At 33.0% G+C, this 12,908-nt stretch overlaps 1 protein-coding gene and 1 pseudogene across 1 annotated transcript; one reads left to right on the plus strand and one right to left on the minus strand.

The window, feature by feature from the left end:
• The first annotated feature begins 5,241 nt into the window (after positions 1-5,241).
• Positions 5,242-8,576, plus strand: LOC114541045 (annotated as a pseudogene).
• Positions 8,577-8,586: 10 nt separating this feature from the next.
• On the minus strand, positions 8,587-10,050 carry LOC114541046. Its single transcript, XM_028561036.1, has 3 exons — positions 9,511-10,050; positions 9,138-9,392; positions 8,587-8,787 (listed from the first exon to the last, which is right to left on the minus strand). Exons 1-3 carry the CDS (start codon positions 9,795-9,797, stop codon positions 8,613-8,615), a joined length of 717 nt encoding a protein of 238 aa, XP_028416837.1. The 5' UTR covers positions 9,798-10,050; the 3' UTR covers positions 8,587-8,612.
• Between the last annotated feature and the right edge of the window lie 2,858 nt (positions 10,051-12,908).

Consider the following 12,908-nt stretch of genomic DNA (forward strand, 5'->3'; position numbering starts at 1 on the left):
CAACGAAAACGTATTACTTTTTAAGTTTTACTTACTTACCTTTTCAGCTTTATGGATTCTCCACTAAGGGAAGGGAGGTCTGCTGGGAGTGGATTATTATTGCGTTAAAACTAACAATTAAGGATGTTATTATTTTCGACAAATCTAATTTTTCATACCGAAGTAATTGATCGGCGAATTGGCGCTCTTTTTTGAAGGACTTAGCTTGATTTTTTAATTATGGAAATTATTCTAAAATATGGAAAGAATACAATCAAACTTTGCAATAAATTTGTTTTCACATAAAATACTTGTTGTGCTTACATGGAATAGATGGATGTGAATGCTAGAATAAACAGTACAAAATCAGTTACAACCCAAGATTGGAAAGGAGCCTGCGCTTATTTAGCCAGCGTCGACAAAATGCCCATGCATACGGATTCGTGCCTGAGGCATCAAATTTAACAACTCTACAAATATATTCGCTTTTATATAATTTCTTTCTACGAGTGAATTTTTTTTTGTAAAACGACTACCGGCCTTTTAAAGATATCCACTTAAGATGATTTTCCGTTAATTTTTTTAAAATACTGAGCTCAAATTTTGGGGGAATAATATAATTGCTTGTCCAATCATGTAAAGATGTGCACATCATTCTGGGGTCCTCTTTACTGGTTTCATATGGAATCTCAAATAGGATGTGTTAACCTTCATTAACCATATTTATACTGATGTGTACAGTCACAGCTGTCAGGCAACACGCGTGCATGTATATTGGCGAGCTCTCCAAAACTGTTAGAATTCTGCAATATTTTACAGAAATTTCATATGTAATACTCCACGAGTTGAAAGACTTAAAATGAGTACAGTGGAATTTCAACCAAACGCGAATAATGCTCTCAATATTGATAAAAGATTTTCAAAGTTCTACACTAAAATAAATAAAATAGAAAAAAAACATGCCCCAACTGTAACACGTTCAAAGCGCAAATCTAAACAGCCCAAGGTAAAAGATTTGGTTAGTCGGTTACCAAAACGTTTCTAAACAGCTTCTTAAACCATGGATAATGAAAGGTTTACTTAAATCAATAAGAATTCAGAACAAATTATTTTATTCTGGAGAGGAAAAAAGTATAAGCTTTTTAGAAACAAAATAGCAACGTTAACAAAACTAAGTAAGACAAATTACTATCATAATTATTTCTGAATAATATGATGAGAGCTTGGCAGGGGACAAGTAACCTAATTAATAACAAAAGAAGAAGCAAATGTAATATGTCTACATTGAAAAGACCAGATGATGGGAGTGTAACAAACGATCCCACTCAAATTTCAAATCTATTTAACAGAAGTTTGCAACCATTGGACAAAATATATCAAATATAAATGGCCTTGTTCTGAGCATGACTTCCGTGAATTTTTAAAACATCTCCCGCCTAATAATTTCTTTTATTTTGATCCTGTTACCCCTTCAGAAATCCAAATGGAAATATCATTATTACCTACTAATAAGGCAACCGGATTGCATAAATTTCCAACTGCTAGTCTTAAAGCTGCGGGAACTATTATCTCAAAACCGGTAGCAGACGTTATGAATTTATCAATTAAAATAGGCATGTACCCCTCTCAACTAAAAGACACAAAAATTGTGCCAATTTTTAAGAGTGATGATAAATAAAAACTAGGAAAGTATAGGCCAATTTCCTTACAATCAAATTTAAATAGAATATTCGAAAACTTCTGTATAATAGATTAAAACTTTTTATTAAACAAAGTGATATATTATATTCATTGCAATACGGTTTTCGGGAGGCGCAAAAATGAGGGCCTTCCTGAGGAGTGCAAAAATGTGTAAAACATTATGGGGTCTTTCTGAGGAGGTATATTGCATAACTTTTCCTGTTAAAATGAGGTATTTTCTCGGCTTCTCAACGATATATAAAAGTAGAAATATCCAAGGTAAAAGATTCGGTTACCAAAACGTTTCTAAACAGCCGTTCTATCAATCTAGAGGTCGGCAAACAGTGCTGCAAGTCCGTGGCTCTGACGTTACGATGTTTTATATTTTCACTCAACGTATTTTATAGTAAAACTCGAAGGCCATTATGTATGGATTAAATGCAAATTAGCCCATAATAGGTAAACAGAATATTTAAAAATAATTTCTTTGTTTGAGTAAATTTTGTTACAATTAGTCCAAATTTTGTTGTTAGAATAATTAAAATTTTCTTAATTATTTTCTCAAGAATTTTTCCCCAAAAATATTACCAAAATAAGAAAAGTTGCGCAGAGATAATGATTTCATAGTTTAAGAAAATCTTCTTACATTAGCCCAAACATTCTTACCGAAAATGTTCATAACGAAAAAAATTTTGTGCAGAACGTTTTCTTAATATATAAGGAAAATTTCTAATTACTCAAGAAAATATTTCTCAAAATAATAGAAAGATTTATTTTATATTAAAAAAGATGATATGTACCGAGACTTAAGCAAATCATTATTTAACGCGGCAAAAAATCACTTTCTTTTTCCAAGAAACAAAAATCATTTTAAGAATTTTTTTTCAAAATGAGTTCAAACTTTCTTGCGAGAACAATTGCTTAATAACTAATCATGTAAAAATGTGCACATCATTCTAGGATCCTCATTGCTAGTTAGGGATTGAATCTCAGATAGGACACGTTAACCACCTTCATGTACGTTAGAGAATTAAAGTATTTAGATATCATTGTTGAGATGTGAATAAAATCTCTTAAAAAAAAAATAATTATATAATGCCTGTGCAATATAATAATGTGTACAACAATAATTCTGGTGTCTTCCTTATGAGTGCAAAATGTGTACAACATTCTGGGATCTTCCAGAAAGTTGCAATGTGTTTACATTGTGGGGTAAGTCTTCCTGCAAGGAGTGCAAAAATGTGTACAACATTTTTATACAGTTTGAATCTTAACAACATTCTTATATAGTTTGAATAAATTTGTTAAAATGAGTCCAAATTTTGTTGTTAGAATAATAACAATTTTCTTAATTATTTTCTTAAGAATTTTTTCCTTAAAGGTATTTCTAAAATAAGAAAAGTGTTGTGCAGAGATAATTTCTCAGCTTAAGAAAATTTTCTTACACTATATCAAGTTTTCTTAAAGAAAATGTTCATAACGAAAACAATTTTGTAAAGAAATTTTCTTAATATAAGGAAATTTCTTATTTCTTAAGAAAATATTTCTTAAGATAACAGAAAGATTTCTTTTTATATTAAAAATGTCACTAAGAAAGGTGAATATACCTAAAAAACCAACAACAAAATCAAGGGTGTTTGGTGATGAGTACCGAGACTTAAGCGAAGAATTATTGAACGCAGCAAAAAATCATTTTTTTTCTGTTGTCTTCCGATCACAACGCTTTAATGATCGAATTACTTACCTTCGATGTTTCTACCTTCCGCCAACTGACTGTGTTCAAATGTGTATATACGCTTTGTATGGTTGAACTGCCTTATGAGACTGATAATTGGACCAAACCGTACAGGAAAATTCATATTACGAATACGAAAGACAATATCTTTAACAAAATTTCTTAATTGGTATATTACGCGTAAATTCATCAACAATTCAAATCGAAATGTTCGTATGAATGTGAGCGATTTTCTAAATTCGTTCAGAGAACACGGCCAAAATTTTGGGTAATATATTTTTAAATTTGGCGGACTGCAGAAATATCCAAGGTAAAAGATTCGGTTACCAAAACGTTTCTAAACAGCCGTTCTATCAATCTAGAGGTCGGCAAACAGTGCTGCAAGTCCGTGGCTCTGACATTACGACGTTTTATATTTTCACTCAATGTATTTTATAGTAAAACTCGAAGGCCATTATGTATGGATTAAATGCAAATTAGCCCATAATAGGTAAGCAGAATATTTAAAGATAATTTCTTTGTTTGAGTAAATTTTGTTACAATTAGTCCAAATTTTGTTGTTAGAATAATAATAATTTTCTTAATTATTTTCTCAAGAATTTTTCCTTCAAAATATTACTAAAATAAGAAGAGTTGCACAGAGATAATGATTTCATAGTTTAATAAAATCTTCTTACATTAGCCCAAACTTCATAACGAAAATATTCATAACGAAAAAATGTTGTGCAGAACGTTCTCTTAATATATAAGGAAAATTTCTAATTACTCAAGAAAATATTTCTCAAAATAATAGAAAGATTTATTTTATATTAAAAAAGATGATATGTACTGAGACTTAAGCAAATAATTATTTAAAGTGCTTATAAACCCAAAATGGGTTTTTGGTGATTCAGATAGAGCATAAAAAGTTGGTTAGTAACTTCTAGATTAGTTTTTGCGTTAAAATTTTAATTTCGGAGTTACGATGGCTCAAACAGCAAAATTTGACCATTTTTCAAAAAAAAGTAGCGCGACGCAAATATCACCAAAGAGCCTGGATCCCAGGAACTCATCTTCTACAGCAATCACACTTTTGTATTGCGAGACTGTATATCTTGAGAGTTTTCTGCTTAAAATGCCCGAACGTTGCGTTGTTTTTGGGTGTTCTAACACGGCAGACGCGGAGAATGGTATTTTTCTATACCAGATACCTTTTTGGAACGAAAACGCGACCGTAGCAGCGAAACGAAGGCGAATATGGGTGAACTTCATTCGACGCAGAAGAGACAAATGGACGCCAACACCCTCATCAGTTGTTTGCTCAAAGCACTTCACGAACGACTGTTTCGAGTACGGTTGCTACAGTTTCAAAGTATAAGACCCCTAGACTAAAAAGGGATGAGTTGGGAGTTTCTGTGTACCCTACATTGCAAGCAAATCAAATTTTGGGCAGCACAGAAAGTGAACGCACAAAACGCATGAAGCGAAGAGAGGTAAGCTAAGGGATATTAAATCATAACTGTGCCAATGCGCTCTTTATATTCGTGCATATATTTAATAAATGCGCACAATTTGAATATTTTTAAACACTTAAAAATGTTTTGCATTCGACAAATTCGAGACTATAACAGAATCGCCAACAACTTCGTCAAAATTCTGGCGTAACTGATGAATTGAAAGCTACGACGGAAAGTGTTGTCTTCCCGACGGATGTTATGGAACACGAATCAATGGTAAGGCTTCTAGCTATATATATATATATAGTAATATATAGGTTATGGTGGTGTTCAGGCACACATGTATAAAGCAAACACAAGAGTGGGTTAATTAACCTTTGCTGTACTAGATTGGGCCATCACCACGTCACCACACAAGTGCAGAAATTGTGATTTGTTAAAGAAGGAAAACAAGCGAATCCGTAACTGTTGGGAAACATCAAAACAAAAGCTGGCAGGTGTGAGAAAAGAATTGGATATTCTTAGGGGTGCAACAGGTAAACATTTATATTACATAAGGTGTTGTTGCAATATACATCCTTATAGTTGTGTCACAAGGAAACAAGAATAACGTAAAGCATATATAATGTACTGTAAATGGCATAGAGTGTCGGTGATACAATAATGCCTTTTGTAAGTATACCACACTTATATGTTTCTGTAATAATTTACAATAGGTGTAAGTAGTGATGATGATGAGGAAGTTGAGAGCAATGATGAGGAAGATCACAAATCTGAAGATGAGACAGAGGGGCCTTCTGATGATATGTATGAAGATGCAGAAATTGAGACAGAGACAGATACAGCAGATACTGATACTGATGAAGACATTAATGTGCCTTCACATAGGTAAGAAAATGCAGGTCAACTGTTCTCTAATTTTTGCAAATCATTATTTGACAGGAAATCTGCACTCATGTGTAAATTAACAAGTCTTGTTGTAATCCGAACTTTTTTACTGCCACCATTTTAGTTTTGACAATCTGGCCCCAATACATACACACTTTTCTCCAAACTAATTTACACTAGTTCCAAGAGTTTCCTTAGTTTGCTTATTATTTGCTGTGCCAGATTGAACCATTCATTTTCATTAACAACATTTTGTGATGGGCCTCCTTGCTTTGTATTTATTATTGACCCAATGACTCATTTTAGTAATAGTTGCTTGTCCATCAGCAGTAATGTTAATTAATCAACTTTTTTAGGGTTCCTGTGAAGGAATACGGTTTACAAAGGGAGCCAAAGTTCATTGTATTCCTTACCCAATTATTGACGCTCTTTCAAATCTGCCGTGTGTGCAAAAGTGACAAGACATTGGTTGAGGTTAACTCTCATGGGACAATGGCTGAGGTTAAAACAACATGTGTCAACCCTGATTGTGGAAAACAAACAACATGGCTAAGTCAACCTTATTTTCCTGGGACAAGAATTGCAGCTGGCAATTTGTTGCTTAGTTTTGGAATCCTTGTCGCAGGAACATCAGCAACTAAAGTTTTTAGGGTGCTGAAGCACATGGGCATGACCTGTTTTTCTGTAACAACTTTCTTCAAACATCAACGTGTAAGTATTTAAAGTATGTTGCAATGTTATAAAACATAGAACATGCATGCATATTGTACTGCCAGGTTTAGTTTGTATGTTACATAATACAGTATATGTCTTATATTTTGTAGGAAATATTGTTTCCATCAATATATCTTCACTGGAAAAAGTACCAGGCTGCATTGGTGGATAAAGTAAAAGGATATGGGGAAATAGTAATCGCTGGTGATGGCCGACATGACAGTATGGGTCACAGTGCAAAGTACTGTGCATACACTGTATTCTGCTGCACTGTACCTTTTATAATCCATTTTGCGATTGTACAGGTATGTTTTTACACCTCCACTTTTAATCAACTAGGGATAACATTAGATTGTGTCTACCTTTATGACCTGTGTTTTTTATTCTCCTAGAGAAATGAAGTTGGCAGTAGTCCAGCAATGGAATATGCTGGGTTTGTCGTTGCATGGAATATATACTTGGTTTAAGTCTTGTGGTGAAGACATTCATATCTGATAGACACTCAACAATAGCCAAGCATATGAGAGAGAAGTTGTCAAACATCACTCATTACTTTGACATTTGGCATCTTAAGAAAAGTATGATGTTTATATTGACTACAATCTGCTGTACACATTTTTTGCTATCACAAACTGTGAGAACCTAAGACAACCAAGTGAGTCACTCACTAAACCCTTTTAAAGTGATTTTTTTTGTGTTTCTTTATTTATCAGAGGTCACAAAAGTACTCACAAAAGTTGCAAAAGTGAGTGGGTGTGAAGCAGTTGCTGAATGGATAAAGCCTTGTACTAACCATTTATACTGGAGTGCAAGAACTACACATGATGGGAATGGTGAAGTTATTTGGGCTAAGTTCTCATCATTTTTAAGTCATGTGGTTAATGAGCACAAAAATCTTGAGAATCCGTTGTTCAACAAATGTGGGCATAAAGAGACAATTGAGCCACGGAAATGGTTAGATAAAGGTTTGTTGAAGTGCATGCAATACTATTTTTATCATCATAATATGGTGATATGCATGTGTGTCAATATTATGGTAGTATTTATGTACAATCTGTTTATGTTGTGACATATTCTTAGATTCAGTTGCCTATGAGAAAATGCAGTCATCTCTTACTAACAAAAGGCTGATAAAAGGAATAAAGCATGCATCTCCAATGGACCAAACAAGTTGCCTAGAAGGATTCCATTCTGTGCTGAACCAATTCTCTCCCAAGATGATAGGCTATACCTACAGAGGAATGTTTTGCAGGTAATTACTGTATGCATTCAAAAGATAGTGTAATGATGTACAGTTTAAATGCTTACTTTTTGTTCTAGCAATTTATTGATATCACCAAAATAAGAGTTTGAAACAAGATGTGACATTTACCTAAATGATGGGAAAATAAATTTCCAGGAGGCCACCCTTTGCCACATGAGTGCTAAAAGTATCACTTATAAAGCAGTGTCATTTTTTGCAGACATGCATTAGCAGTCATGCACTTTAATCAGAATCTGTCTCGGGAAGCAAGATTGAAAAATGGTGTTGAACAATACAATGTTGTTTATCCCAAGTTCATGAATGGGGAAGCAGTTGTCAGAAAAGTTCCAGTAAAGCAAAACTTTGGTAGGTTGATTGGATAATTACAAACCAAGGATTCATGTAGAAGGCACTTTAATATATATATATATATATTATAGATTATGTGGATAAAATATATCAAACCATGTTAGAGGCTATTGCGAATAAAAAACTGGAAGATGCAATAGATGACCTAAACGAAAAAACACCACCACCCATGAATACCATGCTAAGTAAGCAGTCAAGAGAAGAAGCAATACAAAAAAAGAAAACAAGGGATGCAATGCAACTTTCTGATGTTCCTCCAACAAACCCAGGTATTTTAGAAGTTGTTGATGCATTTACACTTAAGATCAGATAACAATATAGGTACAATGATGGTTTACCATGCATTCTAAATTTTATCCCACTCCTCTTTTTAGTTCCCACTGTTGAAGTTGGAACCCAAAGTCATGCTTTAAAACAAAGAAATGCACCAAAATGTAGGCTGTGCAAGCAGCCAATGAAAGGTCACAAAAATGTTGTTGACTGTCCAAAAAATAAAAAAGATTAACAATATTTTTATTTGCATTTGTTCATACATTTTTACACAATTTACATTTGAACCAAAGCAATATTATTCGCTTTCTTCATCTGTCTCCAGTTCTTCATAGCCAGTGAATGCACCATCCATGGGTTTATGTGTTAAACGTATAGCATTGTATGCACAAGAAGGCAATGGAATTCTTTTGTCCCTTAATCGGCCATGCACCATGCGAGTAAATTGTCGATAGGCAACAACTCTCAGAAATCTAAGGGATTACAAACCAAATTCGATCATTCCTTTTATTTGAGCCTGATGAACAGTAATGCATTGTGCAATAGCAAATGGCAGTCACAACAGGGCAACTAAGAGTAAGCCTGTCAGAATTTAACAATCTATGTAATAATACAGTTTTACTGCAATTATCATAAACCAGCTTTTTCAATTCTTCCCAGGGGCATCCAAGTTTATGCAACTACCCCAGGGTGTGTTTGGTATAACTCAATTCTTTCAGTTTCAGATGCCCCTTCACAGGCTGCATTAAGATGATAATAATATTATAAACACGACAATGATGACAAAGGCCACGTTGTGTCTGTTATTATTGAATAAACATACCTTTGTTTTGAGCCACTTTGCTTATATCTATGACCCTGACGGGTTTTGAAATTGTCAGCAGCAAGCTCCAACGACCATCTGTTTAAGCAAACAGCTGGAAAACCAGGATGATTAACTATACAAGTCAATTTCTGTTCCTCACTTGACTCCTCAGAAAAGTCATCAATAAATTTTGCGCAACCCTCGATTTCGTGGCAACAACGACACTCTTTAGCATTTTGCAGCATTTCAATGCTACAGTTACCACAACTGCACCTAACGAAAAAATATACAACTTCAGTTGAACAAAGACAAAGCAAATTTTAATACAATTTTTATACCACGTGCTACTGGAATATTGCGATAAATCACAATGACATAATACGCAAATTACCAGGAAGTTAAAGTTTTTCTTCCATTCCAGCGGAGTTCTAGTTCTGCCATTGTTTGGTTATTTTCTTCCCGCGCTCTGTTATAATTTTCTAGCCAAACATTATCCGCGATAGGTTCGTCAAAGTAGGCCTCGGGGTCTGTGTTGTCATCCATTTGGCTGTCCTCCGGAATATCAGGATCGAATTCTGCGTCGCATTTCTCGCTTTCTTTACGCTCGTCTTCCATTTCATATGGCATAATGGTAGCAGTATTGCTATTCACACTCGAAAATGAACTAGAGCTCGACATTTCAAGAACTTTTATTTAAAAATGGCCAGATATTTCCAATTTGTTTACTAGAACTGTATTATGTTTCATAGTAAAGTAAATGGACGTGTTCCTGGTTCCCAGTCCCCCATTGCGCGCTACTTTTTTTTAAAAAAATTGACTTTGCCGCCCAATATCTCCGAAATTAAAATTTTAACGCAAAAACTAATCTAGAAGTTACTAACCAACTTTTTATGCTCTATCTGAATCACCAAAAACCCATTTTGGGTTTATAAGCACTTTAACGCAGCAAAAAATCACTTTCTTTTTCCAAGAAACAAAAATCATTTTAAGAATTTTTTTTCAAAATGAGTTCAAATTTTCTTGCGAGAACAATTGCTTAACCAATTATGTAAAAATGTGCACATCATTCTAGGATCCTCATTACTAGTTAGGGATTGAATCTCAGATAGGACACGTTAACCACCTTCATTGACGTTAGAAAATTAAAGTATTTAGATATTATTGTTGAGATGTGAACAAAATCTCTTGCCGTACTTTAAGAAAAAAATAAAACTTATATAATGCATGTGCAATGTAATAATGTGTACAACATTAACTCTTGTGTCTTCCTAATGAGTGCAAAATGTGGACAACATTCTGGGGTCTTCCACAGAGATGCAGGGTGTTTACAACATTGTGGGGTACGTCTTCTTGCAAGGAGTGCAAAAATGTGCACAACATTCTGGGGTCTTCCTACGGTAGAGTTGTCGTTCTTATTTTCTCGGCTTCTCGACGATATAGAAGCAGGTGCAATGTAAGAGTATATACTAGAAAATATTCTAGTGTAAAAGAACGGTAACTTAACCCGACGACGAGCCGTTTAAAACTCCTACAAATAGAAAAAGCTCATCATTTGAAGAACATTTTCTGAAATTTTCTTGCAAAAACGTTGGGAAAATTAAACTTACTTATTTTTAAGAAATATTTTCTGAAGAATGTATTAGATAAGTAAATATTTAAAGATAATTTCTTGTATATATTTGAATAAATTTGTTAAAATTAGTCCAAATTTTGTTGTTAGAATGATAAAAATTTTCTCAATTATTTTCGTATGAATTTTTTCCTTAAAGATTTTTCTAAAATAAGAAAAGTGTTGCGCAGAGATAGTTTCTTAGCTTAAGAAAATTTTCTTACATTGTACCAAATTTTCTTAAAGAAAATGTTCATAACAAAAACAATTTTGTAAAGAAATTTTTCTTAATAAAAAAAATTTCTTATTTCTCAAGGAAATATTTCTTAAGATAATAGAAAGATTTGTTTTATTTTAAAAAAGTGTTACTAAGACAAGGTGAATATACCTAAAAAACCAACAACAAATTTAAGGGTGTTTGGTGATATGTACCGAGACTTAAGCGAAGAATTATTTAACGCAGCAAAAAATCATTTTTTTTTTTCTGGTGTCTTCGTGATGAGTGCAAAAATGTGCACAACATTCTGGGGTCTTCCAGAGAAGTGCAAAGGTGTACAAAATTGTGGGTACGTCTTCCTGCAAGGAGTGCAAAAATGTGTGCAACATTCTAGGGTCTTCCTAAGGACGTATATATGCATAACTTTTCGTCCCACGGTAGCGTTGCCATTCTTATGACGTGCGAGGTATTTTCTCGGCTTCTCGACTAATCTTTGAATCAGGTATTTTCTCGGCTTCTCGACGAAATAGAAGCAGCTGCAATGTGAGATTTTCTAGTGTAAAAGAACGGCAACTTAATCCGATGGCGACCCCTTAAAAACTCATTTAAATGGAAAATTTTCATCATTTGAAGAACATTTTCTTAAATTTTCTTGTAAAAACATTGGGAAAATTAAATTCACTTATTTTTAAAAAATATTTTCTCAAGAATCGAATGTATTAGATAAGTAGAATATTTAAACATAATTTCTTGTATATAGTTTGAATAAATTTGTTGAAATTAGTCCAAATTTTGTTATTAGAATAATAACAATTTTTTTAATTATTTTCTTAAGAATTTTTTCCTTAAAGATATTCCTAAAATAAGAAAAGTGTTCCGCAGATATAATTTCTTAGTTTAAGAAAATGTTCTTACATTAGGCCAAATTTTATTAAAGAAATGCTCATAACGAAAAAAAATTTGTAAAGAAATTTTTCTTAATAAAAGGTAAATTTCTTATTTCTCAAGAAAATATTTCTTAAGATAATAGAAAGATTTGTTTTATATTAAAAAAAAATGTTACTAAGACAAGGTGAATATACCAAAACAAACCCTACAACCAAATCGAGGGTGTTTGGTGATATGTACCGAGACTTAAGAATAATTATTTAATGGAGCAAAAAATCACTTTCTTTTTTAAAGAAACAAAAATCATTTTAGGAATTTTTTTGAAAATGAGTTCAAATTTTCTTGCGAAAACAATTGCTTAACCAATCATCTAAAAATGTGCACATCATTCTAGGATCTGAATTAATAGTTAGACATTGAATCTCAGATAGGACACGTTACCCACCTTCATTGATGTTAGAGAAAATATTTCGATATCGTTGTTATGATCTGAACAAAATCCCTTGCCGTACTTAAAGAAAAAATAAAATTTATATAATGCATGTGCAAATAATAATGTGTACAACGTTAATTCTGGTGTCTTCCTGATGAGTGCTAAATGTGTACAACATTCTGTGGTTTTCCAGAGAAGTGCAAACGGTTTACAAAATTGTGGTACGTCTTCCTGCAAGAAGTTAGAAATGTGTACAACATTCTGGGGTCTTCCTAAGGAGGTATATATGCATAACTTTTCATACCACGGTAGCGTGGCTATTCTTGTGACGCGCGCAAATGAGGTATTTTCTCGACGATATAGAAGCAGGTGCAATGTAAGAGTATATACTAGAAAATATTCTAGTGTAAAAGAACGGTAACTTAACCCGATGACGAGCCGTTTAAAACTCCTACAAATAGAAAAAGTTCATCATTTGAAGAACAATTTCTGAAATTTTCTTGCAAAAACGTTGGGAAAATTAAACTTACTTATTTTTAAGAAATATTTTCTGAAGAATGTATTAGATAAGTAAAATATTTAAAGATAATTTCTTGTATATAGTTTGAATAAATTTGTTAAAATTAGTCCAAATTTTGTTGT

This window comes from Dendronephthya gigantea, unplaced genomic scaffold (assembly GCF_004324835.1).
Source record: "Dendronephthya gigantea isolate DGI-Jeju-01 unplaced genomic scaffold, DenGig_1.0 000262F, whole genome shotgun sequence".
NCBI classification, from domain to species: Eukaryota; Metazoa; Cnidaria; class Anthozoa; order Malacalcyonacea; family Nephtheidae; genus Dendronephthya; species Dendronephthya gigantea.

What these genes read in the sequence shown, in the direction of transcription:
- LOC114541046 (XM_028561036.1), bottom strand. Translation starts at nt 9,797, where the DNA reads ATGTCGAGCTCTAGTTCATTTTCGAGTGTGAATAGCAATACTGCTACC. An exon ending in AGAAAAACTTTAACTTCCTG is followed by an intron (nt 9,393 to 9,510) that starts GTAATTTGCGTA and finishes TTTTTTCGTTAG; the next exon opens with GTGCAGTTGTGGTAACTGTA. An exon ending in CAAAGTGGCTCAAAACAAAG is followed by an intron (nt 8,788 to 9,137) that starts GTATGTTTATTC and finishes GTAATCCCTTAG; the next exon opens with ATTTCTGAGAGTTGTTGCCT.